The sequence below is a fragment of the Rhodamnia argentea genome, chromosome 11, assembly GCF_020921035.1.
Source record: "Rhodamnia argentea isolate NSW1041297 chromosome 11, ASM2092103v1, whole genome shotgun sequence".
In the NCBI taxonomy this organism is placed as follows: domain Eukaryota; kingdom Viridiplantae; phylum Streptophyta; class Magnoliopsida; order Myrtales; family Myrtaceae; genus Rhodamnia; species Rhodamnia argentea.
The window spans coordinates 19,437,454-19,458,752 of NC_063160.1; the positions used below are offsets into that span (position 1 = coordinate 19,437,454).

The 21,299-nt window shown below is 37.5% G+C and overlaps 2 protein-coding genes across 3 annotated transcripts in view; both read left to right on the plus strand.

The window, feature by feature from the left end:
- Positions 1-11,411, plus strand: part of LOC115735651 (serine carboxypeptidase-like 1) — a 29,284-nt gene extending 17,873 nt beyond the window's left edge. Inside the window, exons 1-14 of one of the 2 annotated variants that reach the window (XM_030667007.2) lie at positions 3,072-3,284; positions 3,444-3,589; positions 7,314-7,390; positions 7,472-7,594; positions 7,672-7,774; positions 7,878-7,915; positions 8,093-8,194; positions 8,314-8,400; positions 8,503-8,655; positions 8,809-8,880; positions 8,973-9,091; positions 9,214-9,327; positions 10,938-10,995; positions 11,147-11,411. In XM_030667007.2, the coding sequence (XP_030522867.1) occupies positions 3,166-3,284; positions 3,444-3,589; positions 7,314-7,390; positions 7,472-7,594; positions 7,672-7,774; positions 7,878-7,915; positions 8,093-8,194; positions 8,314-8,400; positions 8,503-8,655; positions 8,809-8,880; positions 8,973-9,091; positions 9,214-9,327; positions 10,938-10,995; positions 11,147-11,230 (1,395 nt within the window). In that variant the 5' untranslated portion in view covers positions 3,072-3,165 and the 3' untranslated portion in view covers positions 11,231-11,411. Of the gene's footprint in view, positions 1-3,071; positions 3,285-3,443; positions 3,590-7,313; positions 7,391-7,471; positions 7,595-7,671; positions 7,775-7,877; positions 7,916-8,092; positions 8,195-8,313; positions 8,401-8,502; positions 8,656-8,808; positions 8,881-8,972; positions 9,092-9,213; positions 9,328-10,937; positions 10,996-11,146 lie in introns of those variants that run through there. The other variant, XM_048272789.1, reaches the window with a different exon arrangement.
- An 870-nt stretch (positions 11,412-12,281) lies between these two features.
- On the plus strand, positions 12,282-19,668 carry LOC125312888 (serine carboxypeptidase-like 18). Its single transcript, XM_048272791.1, has 14 exons — positions 12,282-12,400; positions 12,523-12,668; positions 14,327-14,403; positions 14,486-14,607; positions 14,717-14,820; positions 14,950-14,987; positions 15,102-15,203; positions 16,574-16,660; positions 16,767-16,919; positions 17,053-17,124; positions 17,208-17,326; positions 17,454-17,567; positions 19,310-19,367; positions 19,503-19,668. Exons 1-14 carry the CDS (start codon positions 12,282-12,284, stop codon positions 19,584-19,586), a joined length of 1,395 nt encoding a protein of 464 aa, XP_048128748.1. The 3' UTR covers positions 19,587-19,668.
- Positions 19,669-21,299: the final 1,631 nt, after the last annotated feature.

Here is a 21,299-nt window from a genome sequence, read left to right on the forward strand (position 1 = left end):
GATAGAAAGCATTCCAGTTCTAAATATTGAAGTATGTGAAAGACTACGTAGACATATTAACTTATGAATATTCAATATTTGTAAAATAAGTAATTAAGGACATTTTGAAAAGAAAGAAAAAGGCATGATGTCTATATTTGTCAAAAGTTCAACAACCTCCTTGAACAAATTAAAAGTGCAGGGATGAAATCGCACATTAGATCAAAATTCAAAGGCTATTTGTGTAATTATCCCCGTCACATTTGTTGAGAAGTAGGGAGTGGATCTCCGATGAGGGTCGATTTGGACAAAGGGATGCCACATGCACATATACAAAAATGATTTATTCTGGACATGTAGTTTTATCATATGAATTAAGATTGAACATGAATCTTGATGAATGAAACAAAGAAGATGAACAAGGAATATACCTAGAAAGTAGAACTATTAAAATAGGTCATAAACCCCTTTCTTAACCCATATATGATGAAGTGAGTTATTATATGAGTTAGTTATAGTATATAAATGGGTCATAAATGGGTTTAACGTAATATAAGTGTTAAATAGATCACAAATGAATCATAAATTGGTTATTGATGAGCTTATAATTTACTCGGACTCAACTCACCTCTCTCGCACTCACTCACTTGGCACTTTCACCTCGGTTTGGGGATGAGTATTCTTGAATTTGATTAAATATTGAAGTATTTTAGGAATATAGGTCGGGTGAGTATCAGTAGGGTATGAGTGACTAGATTTGCATTGTAATAAATCGGTCTTGATCGGGTTAAATGAGTTTATTTAGGTCGGACCATTTATGACTTGACCCGAACTCGACCCAATCTATCCGTTTGAGGGTCAAGCGAGGAAAAAAATAGCTGCATATTTTGGGTTATTCCATGCAATCAGAAGGGTTAAAGAACAAGTGAAGGCGAACTTTAAGGTTTATTGACCGGTGTTGTAAAGTAAAATGGTAACGGCTAACTAATAGCAACAGAATTCAAGCGAACTAGGAAGAAAGCCTTGGCATGATCTTTTATCAAATTTTGTGAAGAACTAATGGTTCGTCCATAAAATCTCCTATTGATGGGGACCTTATGTTCCATTTGACTCATTAAAAATGAATGATTTGGAAAATATTTTCCTAAAAATATTGGCTTGTATAGCTTACCTAAATAATAAATGAAAAACATTTTAATCGCTCACAAAAATGTCTAGACATAAATTATTCTAGATAAAAAAAAAAACATCTTCCACTGACTAATTTATAAACGATCATTTTCAGTTTTCGCGAGATAAACTAAGCCTAGACCCATCTTCCCACTTCAGTCCTGACTTAGTTCATTGGCAGGCCAATTGTCTCTCAACTTAGGTAATATTGCCGTCAAAATCGATTGTTCGAATAAAGTAGGTTTATGTATTGTAGCATTCCTATGAGACGTGGATATCTCAACGGCCAAGGCAATAAAATGAGTGGGTGTTGACATCACGATACAAGAAGTATTGTTTACCGAAAAAAATACTAGCAAATGTGCACATGCGCCAAATGTATAAAAAAAATCACATTTAAAAAATTAAACAAAGTTTATTGGTACATGTGAAATTACTGATAAAAATACAAATTGATATATTTGAAATATATGATGATCTATGACAATCGACATATTTAAAGATGTGAAATTTTTTTTCAAGGATGCCGTTGTGGGATAGATAACATTCAAGTTCTAAATATGGAAATATGTGAAGAGCTATATAGATTTATTGACGGAAATGCTTCCTTGAGAGTATTATCAGGGACGGTACAATCTTAACCGTAGACACGCCATCATTGCGTGTTTTGCATAAAATAGTAATTGATAGGAGAAATCGTGTGATCAGAAATAATTGTGAGTATTATTATATTGTCAGGCTAGCAGCTTCCATTTATCAACTTATCCATTTGTCCAATAATTCAATATTGGTAAAATAAGTAATAAATGACATTTTTAAGAAAAAAAAGGCATGTTGTCCCTTACTAGTGGAATGCCCTTTTAGCTTCATATAATTGTATGAACAATGTGCAAAAGTAAGTAACCATGACAAACTTTTTTCACTATACCGAGAGCTTTTTTTTGGTCGGATATATCGAGAGCTTCAATGGCACGGTTCGAAAAAAAAAAAAAGCATGGTGCCAAATATATGAAGATTAGCTTCCAAAATTCTTCTACTAACTTTTTGGACAAATTGAGGTATATATTCTCCAGCCCGAGCTATTTCCACCCCGTTATTGGCTCCAACACCCTCTTTTGTATTGAATTGACTAAGTTATTCCTTGTGGGCCCCATTTTTGAATTTAAGATTATTTCATATTAAAAAATGAAATATTATAGATGATGTATGCATTTTACACAATGTACTCATAGATTATCCTCTTACTTGTGCTTAAGTTATTTTTTCAATAATTGTTTCCTAGTATAAAAAAAATCTAAGCAATGGTGAAAAACATTCGCGTTCATGAGAATAATCTAAGTAAATAAAGTAAACAATTTACGAATAAAACTAACATTTTTTTGCTCTAGCATATGATTAGTGCTTGCTTAGATTATAGTAGTGGAGAATAAGTTCAAAAGAATATAAACATGAAGGAAAAGTTAAAATGTAACATGTGTGTGGAAGAAGTGGCTGGGTAAAAAAAAAAAAAAGCTGTTTGAAAGAGACATGTGCAAGTTTTTCTTTTAGTAAAATTGAAAAAAGAAAAAAAAAGGTAAAAATAATCTTATATTAAGTGTGGGATTCACAAGGGGATAATATGGTTAATTTAGTGTTATTGGGGAGGTGTCAGGAGCCAATAAAAAAGTGAAAATAGTGAGCTTATGTTTCAAATGGCCCATAAAACGTCAAATTAGAATTTGTCACATGTAAATCAATATTGTAAATCAATCCTTTTATACCTACCATATTCGCTTCTTTGAAGATTGGCGAGTGGTTGTGCTTCCACATCCCTAAGATGTTATTGCCAGGTCTGAATGCACGTGTCGACAGAACATGGCGAGAAGCACTCTACTGACCAAGATGGACGGTTTACAGAGCCGCAAAGCCTATGTGAAGTTATAAAACCCTAAACATCCACACTGAGGAAGGAGGAACTTTACGGAAATTTGCCTATTCTCTTTTCTCTTCCATTTTTCTTGGTTGGACGAGCCAAGGATGTTGCATCTCCTACTTCCATTGCTGCTCTTGATCTCCAACATTGGACGATCACAATCAGCCATCGTCGAGAGCCTCCCAGGTTTCCCCGGAGATCTTCCCTTCAAACTCGAGACAGGGTCAGCTTGCATTACATGTTTACGAGCAACTACAATGTCGCAAATGACTTGATTCGCTATTTATTTTCTTCATCTTCAAGATATGTGTGTGTGTGTGTTTTTGCGTGTGTTTTCTTCTTAATGTTTGTTTGAATGGCGGTGCAACAAAAATGGCTGCAGATATGTAGGGGTAGGAGAGTTGGAGGAAGTGCAGCTATTTTACTACTTCATCGAGTCCGAGAGGAGCCCCAAGGATGACCCTTTGTTGCTTTGGCTCACCGGCGGTCCCGGTTGCTCTGCTCTGTCCGGCCTCCTCTTTGAGATAGGTGCATTCTCTCTTATTCAATTCATTCGCCTGTCGTCGATATCATTGTCATTTTTTCTTTCTTCGTTGCGATATTATTATGATTTGGTGAGGCGGAGCATCCGGTAGCCTTCTTGTTTTCTCTTTCTTTTTTGGAAGATTATTAGATTATTATAAAAATGATTAACATGATCCCTCATTGTGCTCCTCCCAAACTTCAATCTGCCAAAAGATCGCGAAGTTCAAACAGGACCTTAATGAGCTCGTAGCAACTTTTGATGACATGACGTTTTCATAGATGAATATCTATCTTAAGGGAAAGAACACAAGATGTTTATCTGATGGCGTCCGAGTAAGCATGCTTTGCACAGCAGCAATCGAATGTTAAAGAGTAATCTTGTTCTTCCTTTGCCAGGATTTTCTCCCAAAACCCCTGTGTGGAAAGTATATAGGTTCATATGCGATTGAATCGCAATAAAGTAAGGAATGGTGTTTTTGTGATGGGGCATTCCATTTATAAACATTGATAATCTCAAACTTTCTCAAAGGCCAGAAATTAAATTCATTATGGACTATGGCAGAACATTAATGCAGTTAAGCATACGAGTCCTTCTTTATCGATAGCATTAGGCATCATTCTATTGATTATTTGTGCTAGAAATAGTTGCGCCAATATTAATGTCGTATTTCAATCCAGCACTTAGTAAAAAGGTCCTCTCAAAATGAAAAGAGAAACTTGAAATTTGGTTTCAACAAGGACATAATATACTGGTAGGAAGATTTTTCTAATTTGTGGAGGATATTGGCGACGTTGGTGGTTGGGAAAGTTGGGTGGACGTTATTTTGTCGCTTCTCGCTTTCTCTTGCAGATGGACAAACCAAAATCCCATCTTTCTTGGACAAATCTACTATTCCTAACATTTTTAGCCAATTCGAGTAAGTAAATATGTACCGTTGGATTTAGTAGGACCTGCTATATATTCAGGGAACCAAATTATCTCACTCATCTAAAAATTTCTCCATCCTTACGCCTGCTCTGGTCTTTAGCTGATCCACAGGCGAGGCCAACCAAAGGCTGAGGAAGAAGCAAAAATAAAAAATAAAATAATCGAAAATAAAATTTAATAAATATATATATATAGAAAATTCAAGAGGTGCAATTCTGAAAAAGTGATTTTGTCTCTATAGATCTAGGAATTCACTTTCTTAATCTTATGAATGAATATTCCATTGACTGGTAAGTGTTTTCGATTGACCTGCCATTTTCGACTAACCAAATGGATGAAAGTCCTGAAAACTAATTGACGAAAATTAATTTTCCTCAAATAAACGCAGGCTCTTTTTATTTCATGGTAAATGAGATGTTTTTTGAAAAATGGTTTCCAGAAAGTCATTTTTCATGAAAATACGATATTTTCAAGGGTTCGGTTGAAACATGAAAATGAACAAAAAAGTATTTGTTGCCATTTCTATGGAACATCGGATTTTATTTAACTCCTTTCATTCTTTCTGATAATTTTTATTCTTTTCTTTTTAAAAAATTCAAAATTATTTTTTTCTCTTTTTTCTTTTATTTTTTATTTGTTTATTTTATTAATTTATTTTATTTGCCCTTCTTCTTCGGCCGATGATCGGCCACAGGCGAGGCGTCACCTGACCTCACCACTCCAAATATGGTGATCCTCTGCCTCACTTGAGGCTAGCGAAGCCGGCGAGGCGCGACCTCACCGACCTATAACGAGGCTCGGTTTGCTCACCTGTGGCCAAGGCTAACAATGGGCCGAAGAAGAGAGGAAAAGAAAAAATGTAAAAATAAAATAAAAAATAATTAAAAAAAAAAAAAGAAATGTGAAAGAGTGGAGAATGGAAAAATGAAAGGAAATGTTTTCCTCTTTTAAAAAAGAGAAAAATATTTTCCTTACTTTTGAATGTGTTTCTTCCATGAGTGGAAAAAGTTTTCCTTGAATCATTTATTTTCCAAAATACATTTTCCTAAAAGTTATTCTTCATAAAACGAACACCAAAAAATCCAAAAAATATTTTCTCGAAAGTTATTTCCTACAAAATGAACAGAGCTTTAGAGTGAAAATGTGTTATTCACTTGTATATTTAGGTTCTATTTGTTTCGTGAAAAATAAATTTTGGGGAAAACATTTTCTTCATCTTTCGGCGTTGGGTTCCCTTAGCAAAATGAGTCAATGAATAATATTTTCCTAGTCAATTAAAAACCTATGCTTAAATTGAAGAAAATGACTTCCTCTTTAACAAATCAAAAACCATCTTCCAAAATATGATTAGATCTTATCATTTGGGCCCGAAATTCTACGTTTGGGCATATAAACCCCAATGCTAGTTCCCAAGTCCCCTACATCCAGTACCAGCTCTTCGGCGCTCAGGCTTGGGACCCCAATGCTCAAACTCCAGCACCCTCGCCATTGTCCAAAGAGGTATAGCCTTGGCCTTGGTGCTCGAGCCTAGGCCCTCTGGCTCACCCTCGGGTCCATCGAGGATGGGCCTAAAGCCCCGATGCCCGTGTCCAATGACTAAACACTAGTGCTCAAGTTCACAAAGGTCGAACGCGGGATCCCGGTATCAGATCTCGGATCCCCAACACCCATCCCTAGGTCCACAAAAGCCGTGCTAGAGTCAACAAAGGTCGTGCGTAGGATCCAATGCCCGCGCTCAGGTCGGGGTCCATTGCGGCCGAACTCGGTGGTGCCCATACCTAATTCCCCGAGTACTGCATATATTTAAAAAAAATCATATGATATTTTCCATACCAAACGACAGAAAATATTTTTCAGCTCATTTTCATATTTTAACTAATCATAGGACAATAATGTAATTTTCCTGAAAAGTGACTTTCTGGAAAATATTTTCCAAGAATGTCATATTTTTCGCGAAACAAACGCATCATTACTTACACTAGATGTGAATTTTTCATATTTTTGTCGCTTTTCATTTGAAATAGACTCCTCATCTAAGTTTGTTCTTCGAACTATAGTCTCTAACCGTAAGATAGCTACTTTGTCAATATAGACCGAATGTTCTGGCCAAAAATTAAAAAAATTAGACCTAATGTCGCCACAACTTATACTTTGCTATATTTATGCTAGTGTCCCCCTTATCTTTTATTGGGACATTTTTAAGTTAAACTGGAAAATGCTTTAGTTTGGGGCCCTACCAGATCTATTATGGATGAATACTCCTTATCAACTGAAAAGCGGCATAACAGTCAAGAGCAAAATGTAAGCCATGAATGTGGCATACCTAATATCACCATAACCGGAATCAGAAATACTGCATGATAGCCGAAAAGAGATTGGCGCCCCTGGTTTGGATCGATCAAACTTGATGAGGAAACGGCAACGATTCGTAAACCCAAATTCTTCTCCTCTATTCCCTCTCCGTACGCTAGCCAAATGAGAAACAACTAACGGAACAAAAAGGTACGTTTTGTTTTTGCATCGGAGGACTAGAGGAGGGATTTGAGCCTATTTATAGAGTTTCAGCCACGGATGCTCTCATCACGAGCCGGGCCTAACTCTACCCGTACTAGCTAGCCCATATTAATACTGTGAATATGTATAATATACCTTAGTAGACCAACCCAAACATTTCCGGCCAAAATAAAAATCCAAACATTAATATCAATTAATGTAGGCCATATTTGGAAAATTCTAACACAAAATCCACGGAATGGTTTGGATGACCCGTGACCCTGATGGTTGTATGTTTTTGCATAGGTCCTTTGGAGTTTGATTATTCAAATTCCAGCGGAACAAGACCAGTGTTCAAGTCCAATCCATATTCCTGGACAAAGGTGAATTACCCTAATTTTCAATGAGGGTTAATAACGTTAAACTCATCAGGATCAAGAGTTGTTACTTTTATCTTATAATAGATAGCAAACATAATATTTGTGGATGCACCTGTGGGTACGGGATTTTCATACGCAACAACATGGACAGCATACCATAGCAACGACACTTCCTCAGCGGCACAAATTTATGAGTTCTTAAGGAAGGTAGCCGTTTGTGTTCATAGCTAATTATCTGGACCAGCACAGTCGCCCTATTTTATTTAATTTTACTTTGGACGCAGTGGCTTATGTCTCACCCCAAATTCCTCACAAATCCACTGTACATCACTGGTGATTCTTATTCCGGTGTTGTTGTCCCCATCATCGTTAAAGAAGTATACGATGGTGCGTAATTGAATTCTACCCACACATTTCGTGCCACTCTGGCTCTCAATAAGCTATTTTTCTCTTCACTAAAGAAAAAAACTCCGTTTTCTTTTTTGTATAGGAAATGAAGCTGGACGCGAGCCGCAAATGAATCTCGTGGTATGTAAAAATCTTGTAATTTTGTTTTACTACATTAAATAAACTTAGGCTTGGTGTGCTGTTCATGTCTTGTAGTAATCTTCCATGCTACTATTTTCACGACAGTTTCGCTTCATATCTGCTAATACTAAGCCATATACGTTAAGTAAAGCATTACTATTCTGGTTATATGAACAGGGTTATGTTCTAGGCAATCCAGTGACTTGTGAAGCGAAGGACATCAATCAAAGAATTCCATTCGGACACAAGACGGCTCTCATATCTGATGAACTTTATGAGGTGAGTTTAAAACATATATTTAACTCTAATAAGATCTCTATATCATCAAAGAATATAATATACTAATAATGATAATTACATATGAATTGACGTGTTTTGATTTTATTTTTCCATTCAAGTCTACGAAATCGGACTGCAATGGAGATTATGTGAATGTAGATCCTACCAACGGGGCATGTCTGACCGATCTCGAAATGGTGTCCAGAGTAAGTGCTATTGTTATGACATCGACCTCTTTCATAACTTTTTATGCAAGATGTGTGCATGCGACAGATCACCGAGATATGTTTCCTTGTCAAATTTTCTAGTGCCTTGAGAAGATATTTTTGGCTCAAATATTGGAACCCATATGTAGCACCCTATCTCCCAACCATACGAGGCTAAAATGGAGCAGAAGTATGCTAGAAAAGAATATCATCGACGGCATCTCGGAGCCTCAACAATCCAGGCCATGGTGTCGGGTAAATCCTAATTTAACGCCCTCAAAATCCATAAGTTCAGTATCCAAAAGTATAGCATCTATCTACATGTGTAGACAATATAGGATGAACATATGGATTTTGATAAACAGCTCGCTCACTTATATTTTTCCATGGACATTTTTCCATGGACAGAGCTATAACTATTTGTACGCCTACATTTGGGCCAATGATAGGACTGTCCAAGAAGCCCTTCATATAAGAGAGGTACGAAGAAACATTATCTTCGCAGGCATCACCGACATTTGTTTGTGCGTACAGATACATGCTTATATTGATTTTGCGATAATGATGTTCAGGGCACAAAGCCAGAGTGGATCAGATGCAACTACAGTATATCTTACACAAAGGACGTTCTTAATAGTGCAGTCTATCATAGATACCTCTCTAAAACATCCCTCCGTGCTCTAATTTACAGGTATCACATTAGCTAAATGAATAAGTTTCTCATCCTGATTCAACCTTTTCACGGTTGACTTGATTTTCACATGAATTGGCGATTTTTCTCTCTTTTGTTGACAAAAACTGCTCTTGTTGTAGTGGTGATCATGACTTGGCTATCCCGTACATTGGTACACTGGATTGGATACGATCACTCAACTTAACTTTAGTTGGTGCATGGTCGCCTTGGTTCGTCGAAGGTCAAGTGTCCGGGTAATAATTTCATCCTAATCCATTAAAATCGCTATACTTCTCCTTTCATTGGATTCAATTTACTTAATCATCATCTTATCATGAATGTTTAGCTTCATACTTCGCTCGACGAAGAACGGTTTTATTACATTGTGAACAGCTCACATCTGGATCTGACTATGGACCAAAAGAATTCGGCGGCTTAAGTACACCCCAAGTGCCATAAGTTGTGTACGACGCTCACTTTAGTGCCACAACTTTCAAATCGATCACTTTAGTGCTAAGTTTTTGTAACTTCAATCACTTCGGTGCCAAAACTTTCAAAACGATCACTTAAGTGCCAACTTTTTTTAAAAACGATCATTTAAGTGCCAATGTTTTTAAAAAACGATCACTTTAGTGTCAAATTTACCGAGCCACGTCATCTCAAATATTAATAAAAAATACCATGTGCCAAATTTTCGGCAAGCCACGTTAGCTCTGGCACTAAAGTGATCGTTTTTTAAAGAAGTTGGCACCGAAGTGATCGAAGTTACAAAATCTTAGCACTAAAGTGATCGATTTGAAAGTTTTGGTACTAAAGTGAGCGCCGCACACAACTTATGGCACTTGGTGTGTATTTAAGCCGAAGTCGGCTGAAAAAGTTTGTACCAAAACCTAATTAGACTTCTAAACATAAATTAGTTGGTTAACAATAAGAGTTGAATTTGGATTGGGCAGCAACTCAATCATTCTCATGTAAATTGTTCATATAATTAGCTCTTGACTCTGCACACGTTGCACACCACAAACAAAAATGTTCCCTGAGGATGTCGCCATTGAAGCTCGGTTTCGTCAGCTTTCGGAGATGTGACAATGCCGGTGCAGCTGTAGGGTTGCTGCCCACGTTTCGCCCCCTCCTCTTTTGTCCCACTTCCATATTCTCCACTTGCTCTTCTTCCGGATCGAATCGGTTAATTTCTTACTGTTGTTGGTTTTTGTGCAAAATTGATTTTATCAATTAATCTACCGGTCACCATAGAATGTCCAAGATACTAGAAAGTTCTAACAAAATAAAGAATTTATCACAAATTACCTCATTTAGTAGGGTCCTCATTTTGAGTACTTTTAAGTGAAAACTCATTTTAGCTCCTTGGGCCAATTTTGGGACTTGCAAGGCTTCAATTCCTCCGACATTTTGCTTTCTTAGGATAAGTACATTGGAAGTCCTAAAACTTGTCAAGAAAGTCCAATTGAGTCCTAAAAATTTCAAAAAATTTACAATTAAGTCATAAAACTTGTTAGAGAGGGCAATGGAGTCCTAAACTTTCAAAAAAATGCAATCAAGTCTTAAAACTTGTCAAATTTGTGAAATTTTAAGTCATTCCGTTGATTGCTTTTTGTTTTTTGTAAAATTTTAGGACTCCGTTGCACTCTCTAACAAGTTTTACGACTTAATTGCAACTTTTTTGAAAATTTTAGGACTCAATTAAATTTTTGTAATAAATTTTAGAATTTATAGTGCACTTATCCCTTTCACATCAAATTTCTTGCATCTCATTTCCTTTTCGCATGTACATCCACAGATTGCTTGTGCTCAAGGAGTTGTAAAATGTTATACGTGTTAACTTCTTCTTAATCTGTCTGGACAGATACTCTATACTATATTCGGAGAATAGTAAGTATGATTTGACATTTACTACAATCAAGGTAGGACCAACTCCCCTCAATTTTTATATATATATATATATATATATATATATATTATCATTTTACACTCATATGTGTCTCGAAAAAATGATTATTTTATCAAGGTAGTACTGATTTTCTTTTTCTTTCTTTTCCATTTTGTCGTGTGCAGGGAGGGGGGCACACAGCTCCGGAGTATAAACCTAGAGAATGTTTTGCAATGGTCGACAGATGGTTCTCTTATTACCCTCTCTAGCCAATTTCCATTGGTCGTTAGGCGGATATTCGAACCTATCCAGATTTGTCGCACAATAATAATGTGATTATGTCCTCTCAGACTATCCTTCTTTTTTTAGGGGCTTTGGCTCTAGTGAGTGAGTCATCACGACAAACATGACATCAATAAATATTCTTGCTGTTGAAAAGTTATTTGAATTCCTAACGTTCTATCTGAAAGAGAATGTCCGCAAAAGAAGAGAAAAGTACTAAAAAAATCCTAAATCTATTATATTGATACAGGTTCAGTCCTGAACTTTTCAATTATAACAATTTAGTTCTAAATATTTTATATTTGCACCAATTCAGTCCATTCGACCAAAATTGACTGGAAAAGTCTTATGTGGATTCCAAGTCAGCACCAGTCGGTGTTGCTGGTGCTAACATGGATGTCGGTGATGGAAACGACGCCGTTTGCCTTTAAAACCAAAAAGAATTGCTTGAACGAAAATTTCCAAAGTAACGTCCTTTGATGCCTTTCTCTCAATCGCTCCAAAGCTCCCTCACAATGGATCCCTCGGCTGCATTTTCCTCAAATCGATTGTCTCCAAACCCTTGCTTCATCTTCTCACAAATTGTCAGTCACCTTCCCTAATCGAGCCCCCTTTCGCTCAACGCCTGACACCCTGGCCCGTCGCCCGATGGCCTAATTTCTTCCGATGCTTTGGTTTCTGCATCAACCGGTGTGAGATCAATGCATGGAATCTGAAGGCGGTCAAGATCCACATCTCGCCAAAATCACCTCTATGATTCGCGTCATTCTAGATTTCCCCAAGCCAGGTTACGCTCTAATGTGCAAAAACTTTTACATTTTTTGTGGTTTTACTTGGTGATGGTCTGCAATGGCCGAGCTTTATTGCAAATGGGTGATCTTGATCTCTTCCTTTATCGAGTTCTTGGTGTGGTTTGACTTTGGCCGCCTTCTTTTTTTTCTTTTTTCGTTTTATGTTGTTATCGTTAATGTCTGAAGAGAAAGCCACTTGCCCTTTGCAACAGAATCTACTCATTTTTCTTGGTTGGACGAGCCAAGGATGTTGCATCTCCTACTTCCGTTGTTGCTCTTGATCTCTAACGTTGGACGATCACAATCATCCATCATTGAGAACCTACCGGGTTTCCCCGGAGATCTTCCCTTCAAACTCGAAACTGGGTCAGCTATGTTTATGAGCAACTGCAGAATAGCATATGACTTGATTCATCTTCGAGAGTTATATATACGAGTGTCTTCTTTGTAATGTCTGTTTGAATGTTGGTGAAACAAAAATGGTGCAGATACGTAGGCGTAGGAGAGTTGGAGGAAGTGCAGCTATTTTACTACTTCATTGAGTCTGAAAGGAGCCCCAAGGACGACCCTTTGTTGCTTTGGCTCGCCGGCGGTCCGGGTTGCTCCTCTTTGTCGGCCCTCTTCTTCGAAATAGGTGCATTCTCTCTTTTTAATTCCTTCGCTCATCATAGTCGTCATTTTACTTCTTCCTCGCGATATTACTATTTTTGGAAGATTAATAGATAATGCTATATTATACTGGATGAAAATGATTAAGATGGTTACTCACTGAGCTCCCTCCAAACTCCAACCTGCAAAAGATCGACACAAGCACTGTTCTGTTTCTTTTTTTAAGATCTTTTTTCCATTCGGTTGAGTCAGTTTCATGCGCGTGCTGATTGAACCGAACCGCCAATGAAGTTCTGACAAGACCTTAATGAGCTCGTAGCAATAAATTAGGATAAAGTACCAAAAAAGTCATACACCTATTTGCATTGATATCAACTCAGTCCTACGTTGGACCATTTAGTCCTAAACCTTTTTGTATTGATACTAATTTAGTCTATTAGACTAATTTTAACTAGAAATCGCCGACATGAACACCGGCGATGCCACGTAGGACAGCCGACACCGACGTGGACATCGTTTAATAATATTTTTTTTAAAAATTAATTTTTTGATTGTTTTTTTCTTTCTTCGTCCTTTTGTTCTGAAACTTTAGAGTTTGGCCGATGAGGGTCGCCAGCAACCCTCATCGTCCCCTAGACGAGGGCCAACCAGCCCTTAGTGGCCTCTGGCAAGAGTGGCTAGCCCTCATTGGCGGCTAGGGAGGGCTAGTTGGCCCCCATTGGCCCTAGGCGAGGGTCGCGGCTAGCTAGGTGTCCCTCACCCAGGGGACCACGAGGGTTGCTGGCGGCCCTCGCTGGCCAAACCTTAAGTTTCAGAAGAAAAAAAAAAAAAAAAAGGGGGAAAAAGGAAAAATGAAAAAAATTAAATTTTTTAAAAAAGTATTGCTAAAAAATGTCCACCTCAGATTTGGGCGAGGGCCTGCTACTTTCCGTGATCCAAATTTATCCCACTCGTACAATAATTTCACGATCCTTGCCCTTGCTTTAGTCTTTAATGAAGTCGTCCTTTTACCAGTCAATAAATACTTTGACCTAACTCGAGTGGGCTCCCAAGTTAAAGTGTATTTCTTCATTAATTTCTTCATAATAGGACATGACTCGTGACAAAAGGTCACGTGAATCCAAATCGTGTGAGCTTAGCTCACATGCACTGTTGAATGAAATGGGCCCTCATCAGACCAAGATGATCTAGCGGTTCGTGTGAGCCGGCCTATATTTACCATTAGATGAAGCGGGCCTCATGTAAGCCCGTATAATCGAGCGGTCCCTGGTAGCTGGGCCCATATGCTATGGGTGTAGATAACAAATTCGCATAGATGACAATTTGGCATACTCATTACGGTTGTGTTTCCACTTTTTGCTACTGGAACATGGATTATGATGAATTTAAAATGGTTGCCTCATCTAACGCCTCTATATTACTTGCACTAGATGTGAACTTTCATACTTTCAACGCTTGTCATTTGAAATAGACTCCTAATCCAAGTTTGTTCTTCGAACTAACTCCAAGAAAGTTACTTTTCAATCTAGACCGAGTGTCACGATTTTATAGATACTTTAGTTTGGGGCATGCTGGGTTTATTATGAATGAATACTCCCTATCAACAACATATTGGTGGAGAGCAAAACCCTTAGAATGGCTTGGATCACCCCGTGAGCTTGATGTTTGTATGTTTTTGCACAGGTCCTTTGCAGTTTGATTATTCAAATTCCAGCGGAAGTAGGCCAGTGTTGAAGCTAAATCCCTATACCTGGACAAAGGTGAAATACCTTTCTTTTTAACAAGGGTTAATAGTGTTATACTTATCAAGATTCAAAAGTATTCACTTTTTTCTTCTAACAGATCGCAAACATAATATTTTTGGATGCACCTGTGGGTACGGGATTTTCATACGCAAGGACATGGACATCATACAATAGTAGTGACACTTTATCGGCGGCACAAACATATGAGTTCTTAAGGAAGGTAGCCATCTGTGTTTATAAAAAACATACGAGTTCTAAGGCAATTACTATAGCTAATTATCTGGACCAGCACAGTTCCTTTTTTTTATTTTACCTTACATTTGACGCGGTGGCTTATGGCTCATCCCAAGTTCCTCGCTAATCAGCTTTACATCACCGGCGATTCTTATTCTGGTGTTGTTGTCCCCATCATTGTTAAAGAAATATACGACGGTAAGTAATTGAAGATCACCCGCATAAACAGCTTTATTTTCAAATTGATTACTTGATATTTGTCTCACTCTGGCTCTCAAGAAGTTATTTTCTCTTCATAAAAAAGACTCTGCTTGCATTTCTTTATAGGCAATGAAGCTGGACGCGAGCCGCCAATGAATCTCAAAGTATGTAATATTAATAATCTCAATAAGTTATTTCCTCACCATTTCTGTTTCATATCTGTTGATACTAATCCATATATAATAAGTAAAGCATTATTATTCTGGTTATGCGACCAGGGTTATGTGCTAGGCAATCCGGTGACTTGTGATGTAAAGGACCTCAGTCAAAGAATTCCATACGGTCACAAGACGGCTCTCATATTAGATGAACTTTATGAGGTGAATTTACAGCCTATCTTAACTATGATAAGATCTCTTTGTTATCAAAGAGTATAATAATGGGCATGCTCTATTTCCACCCCTCTTTTGGCTAAGACGCTCCATTTTTAAGTTAAACGACCAAAAAACCCTCCTCTCTTTCTCTCTCTCTTCAATTGATTGTTTCTTTTTCGGTTAGACTAACCAACAAAACTGCCTTTATTTTCATTCATTTCCCTTGTCAATTTCACAATACACATACTCCATCAAAGATATCATCTTATCTTGCTTGTTGTTATGACTTTGCCTATAGAAGGTTGTTAACTTTATTATAGGATCTATGTTTTCAATTAGAAAAGCTACATAGATTATTATGAATTTCTATTTACAATGGCTACAAGGCTTAACGCCACACAATTAATTGCCTATTTTTTTTATCAAATAATTTGAGCGAAACTATATTCAAAGTTAAAAATTTGAATTCAATCTATTTATCTAGACAATCTTGACCTTTAGGTGTTTTTTCGGAATATATTTGTGAATTTGTGAATTTAAATATTGTTTATTTTGTGCTTTCTTTTGAACTTTTCACATTTTAGTCCGAATTGCAAGATGGGGGTTGAGAATCTTCTTACACATTCTTCACTTTCAAGCTAACATAAAATTATTTCAGATGAAATTTTTAAGCATATTTTAAAGTTTTGATCCACTTATTATGAGGTTGAATCTACAATCGATACTACTTACTTTCTTCATGGTAGGAGTAGAACAGCAAAAAGTTCCCTTTTGTTTTCCATTTTGTGGTTATGCTTTGTACTTAGATGAGATTTAAACATAAACATATTAAACATTTGATTATGCTTCTAACAAATTAACCTTTTTCAATATTTTTAACCAAATTTTTTTTCCATTGTTGATTAAGATCGGCTAGATAATTAGGTTTAATTTTAATCTTCGACTTTGAAATATAGTCTCAAAGCAAATAATTGTGTACTTATAAGCCGTCATATATAGAAAATTCTAATATTCTATGTTGCTTTTATGATAATAAAAAATGTGAAACCATGAATCAAATTTAACAACTTTCACTAGGCAAAGTGATAGTATGATGCATGAGAAGATGATGTCTAATTGAATATAATGGAGCATTTACATGGTGCAACTAACGAGAAAGATGATAGAAATAAAAGTTTTTGTTTTGGTTGGCTTGATGAAAAAAGACACAATTAATTGACGAGAGAAAGGAGGGTATTTCAGCCATTTAACTGAAAAAAATGAGTGTCTTAGCCAAAATAGAGGTAGAAGTATCGCGGCCCATAATATGTTATTAATAATAATTGCATATGAGTCGACATTTTTCTGATTTTATTTTTTGCATTCATGTTCTCAAGTCAACAAAAACGAATTGCAATGGCGATTACGTGAATGTAGATCCTACCAATGGAGCATGTCTAACTGACCTTCAAATGGTGTCAATAGTAAGTGCTATTGTTATGACATCAACCTCTTCATAACTTTTTTTTTTATGCGAGATGTATGTATGCAAAAACTCACCAAGATATGTCTCCTTGTGAAACCTTCCAGTGCCTTGAGAAGATATATTTCGCTCACATATTGGAACCGATTTGTGATTTCCTATCTCCAAACCACACAAGGGTAAAATGGAACAGAAGTATACTCGAAGAGAATATCATTGACGTTGTTTCGGTGCCTCAACAATCCAAGCCATGGTGTCGGGTACCTCCTAAATTAACACCTTCGAAATCCATGAATTCATTACCTAAAAGTATAGCATCTATAGGACGAACATATGAATTTTGATAAATAGCTAATGCGATGGTTTCACTTACTTAAATTTCCCCATCGACAGAGTTATAACTACTTATACTCCTACATTTGGGCCAATGATAGGAACGTCCGAGAAACCCTTCACGTACGAGAGGTATGAAAAAGCATTCTCTTCGTGGGCATCACCTTTACACACATATATACTTATATTGGTTATGTGATTATAATGACGTTCAGGGCACAAAACCAGAGTGGATTAGATGCAACTTCTCTCTATCTTACACAAAGGACGTTCTTAATAGTGTAGTCTATCATAGATACCTCTCTAGGGCATCCCTTCGTGCCCTAATTTACAGGTATTACATCAGCTAAATGGATGGGTTTCTCATCCTGGTTCAATTTTTTTTTTTTTTTACAGTTTATTTGTCATTTCACATAAATCAGAGACGTTTCTTTTGTTGACGAAAATAACTATTGTTGCAGCGGTGATCATGACTTGGCTATTCCGTATGTGGGTACACTGGATTGGATAAGATCACTTAATTTGACTTTACTTGGTCAGTGGTCACCTTGGTTTGTCGAAGGTCAAGTAGCAGGGTAATGATTTCCTCCTAATCCATTAAGATCGCCAATTACTTTCTATTTTACTGAATTCATTTTACCTGATCATCATCTCCATCTCGATCATGAATATATTTGTTCCATGTGAATAGCGTGCATCTCGATCTAACTACGTACCACAATATTTGCTCATAAAGTTCCATTACTTGTGTATGTTGAGAACCATACTTAAGCTGGAAAAGATTGTGCCAAATCGCAATTAGATTTCTAAACACAAACTAACTCACTCAAACTGTCTTCCACTGTAGTAAAATAAATGGTATCAGTTGCACTAGTAGAAATAGAAGTCTTTTCCTTTAGTGATACACTAGGACAATCATAATCAGCTTGTGATCTATCTATGCTGCTCAAGCAACAGAGTTTAGTTAACCATAACAGTCAAATTAGGATTAACCTGCAACTCAACCTTCCTCACATATATCTCATTCGACTAGCTCTCGACTCTACGCACTCTGCACATCACAAACATAAAAGTCCCTAGAGGGTGGATGTTTTGGGACCTTTATGACATTCAAGTCGGTTTGAGCTTAAGAGAAGTGAAATTAATAGAATCAAAGTTCATGTATCTCAAATTGTTCTTACCTCGAATGGTCGATTGTAAGACTCTTGATACCTGCTGCTTTGATAGATGGGGCTTTCCAATTTTCGAAGATGTGAAATTGTGATATTCCCTCTCTAGAATGTGGGTGTCGCGGTTGGTTTGCCACCTCCGTTTCGCCCCCTCTACAGACATGTGGCTATTAGAATCCAAAAGGGAAAATTATCAATAAAGTCATAAATCTATTATACTTGTGTCAATTCAATCCTAAATTTATTTATTTTTTTGCCAATTCAATCATGAACTTTTTTTGCATTTGTGTCAATTTAGTCCATTTGGCTAGCTGGCGTAGACATGGACTTTTTTAAATAATATTTTGATTTTTCTTTTTCTTTTTTAGTTTTTTCCCCTAACTATTAGGACCGGTGACAAGCGAGGGCCAAGACTCCCTCGCCAACCTAGGTGAGGATCGCGGTGGACTCGCCTGGCCTAGGCGAACGAGGCTACCGCGGTTGTTGCCCGCACGAGGCAATGGTCACGATGCCCGGCTGACCCTTCCCGGCCTTGAGAAAAAAACTAAAGAAAGAAAGTTAAAAATTTTAAAAAATTTTAGAATATTATTTTTAAAAAGTCCACATCAGTACCGGCAATACAATATCGGTGCCAACCAGCCAAATGGATCGAATTGACACAAACATAAAAGGTTTTAAGATTGAATTGGCCAAAAAAAAATTTAAAACTAAATAGATGCAATTATAAGAAATTTAAGACTTTTTAGATAATTATTCCACCGGATGGGACCGGACTTCTCTTTAGTCCCCCTTGCGGATTCTCCGCTGGCTCTTCTTCCGGATCGGACTAACACTTTGACTTAGAAATTGGGATTCCCCAGTTGACGTTTTTAAAGAAACCACGCGGGGCTTATTTCTTAATCTTATTGGCTTTTGTACAATCTATGTTATCACTTAACTTACTTGTCAAGTCCAAAATAGCGTATTAAGAAGTCATGTGGATTTTGTTGCTGTAAAATGCCTCAAGTGGCTAATTTGGTCGAAATGAGTTAGAAAAAAATGACTCTTACAAATTATCTCATTCATTATTAGAGTTCTCATCCTCAAGTAATCTATTTTGTTTTAAATTTGGTGTGAATATCTATTAACTTCTTAATTTATTTGGACAGATACTCTATATCATATTCGGAGAATAGAAAGTACGAATTGACATTTACAACAATCAAGGTAGGATAAATATCTTTTTTTAAAATATTTTTTGTTATCCATTTACAATCGTATATATCTCTAAAAATGGTCATTTGAAATTGTGATGATTGTTTTCGTTTTTGTTTTTTTTTTTTTCATCTTGCCGTGGTACAGGGAGGGGGGCACACAGCTCCGGAGTTTAAACCCAAAGAATGTCTTGCAATGGTGGATAGATGGTTCTCTTATTACCCGCTCTAGCTAATTTTCATTGGCCTTTGGGTTGATTCTCGAACCAAATCCAGATTTGTCACTCAATAATAATGTGGTCGAGTCCTTTCATATTATCCCTTTTTACGTGAGGAACTTTGGTTGTGAGTGAGTCATCAATGAAGATATTTGTCGTAAATCGATTCATAATGATCGCACAGATAATAGAAGAAAAATAGACGACGCACGGTTTATCTAGGTTCACCCTAGAATAGGGCTACGTCCCGCAAAGAGATTTCACTATAATTTTGATTTACTGCCGCACAACTTGTGACAATAATTAGTCAAAAAACGAGCAAATATATATATATATATATATACCCTAATCGGGTCCAAAACTTGATATATCTGAAACCCCTTTAATCTCTCAACAAATGGGCTAACTTAAGCAAAAGCCCAAACCCGTTGAGGTTTGGGGGGCGCTGCCCCCGAACCCTCGCCCACTCACCGATAAGCGGGGCAGCCGTTCGTTCACCGAGGAGCGGAACTCCCGCCCGCCGACCGGGCAATGGGACACTCGTGTCGGGGGCGCTACCCCGAACCCCCGCATCCCGTGCGCAAGGGTCACATGTCATCGAATTATACTTCGGTTTCCCTAAGCTTACGTGGGCGTACCCGAAGTATTCGCCAACTCTAACAATTAAGACAAAAATGAGGCCAACAAAAATCATTCCAATTGAAAACCTATTTGAATTCGAAAATTCCATCTGCCATTAAGCAAAATTTGAAGTACACAACCCCTGTTTCACGACGCCAAGCTGTGATTTGAAGCAGCAAACCCCCGTCATGAGCTGGAGGAGCAGACCCGTGAGGCGGGTCGAGTCAAATTGCCAGCCGACTTGATGCTTTCTACAGAGGACACCTCCGGCTCGAGTTCAAGTCGTGGCGACGTTCGTCTTCATAGCCAAAAATCTCACTAGAGCTCGTCGTTTCCAAGACTCTTGTCTCCAAATGCCACTCGTGCAGATTTGGCCTCCCCTTTCCTCGCGTTCCTCTTCCCCTTTCCAAGACTCAGTCTCCAGAAGGGGCGGGACGTGGCCCTCGCCACGGCGGAGGTTGGGATGGACCGGCAGATTGAGGTGGGAGTTCGCTCGGCCGTCGCGAGGTCGGACAAGAAGAAAAGAGATTTGAGAGAGAGGGGTCGCGATGATTTTGTCTTCTTATTGGAGATTGACTGTTTTGTGACTTAGTATATTCTTTTTTTTTTTAATAAATTACCTTTTAGTAAATGTTTAGCTTGGCACACCGGCGAGCCATGTCGTCCAAAAAACTAATAAAATATAGTTGCATCGGATTTTCGGCAATTCAAATCGGAGTTGACACTTGTTCGCTCGTTTTGTGACGAGGAAATCTTTCACCAAAATTTACTCTTCAATTTTTATTATAAGGGATTCTGTGGTGATTCTGGATAGGAATATCCAAGCGAGTATAGAAATCAATATAGAATTGTACAAACATAAACTGAACCGGAGTTTAACTCCACGGAAAAGTTTAGAAACAAACTTTTCGATGTTTGACTCGACGACGAAGCTTGAAAACGCGACGGTACTACGCCGGAGTTTGACTCGACGATGAAGCACCAAGGATAAAGATTCATATCGGAGTTTGACTCAACAACGTGATCGATAAAAAAAATATTAAGTTCTATCGTTGATTCGAGAGAGCTTTACAAAAAACAAACTTAGGGTATTTATAATCCCCAAC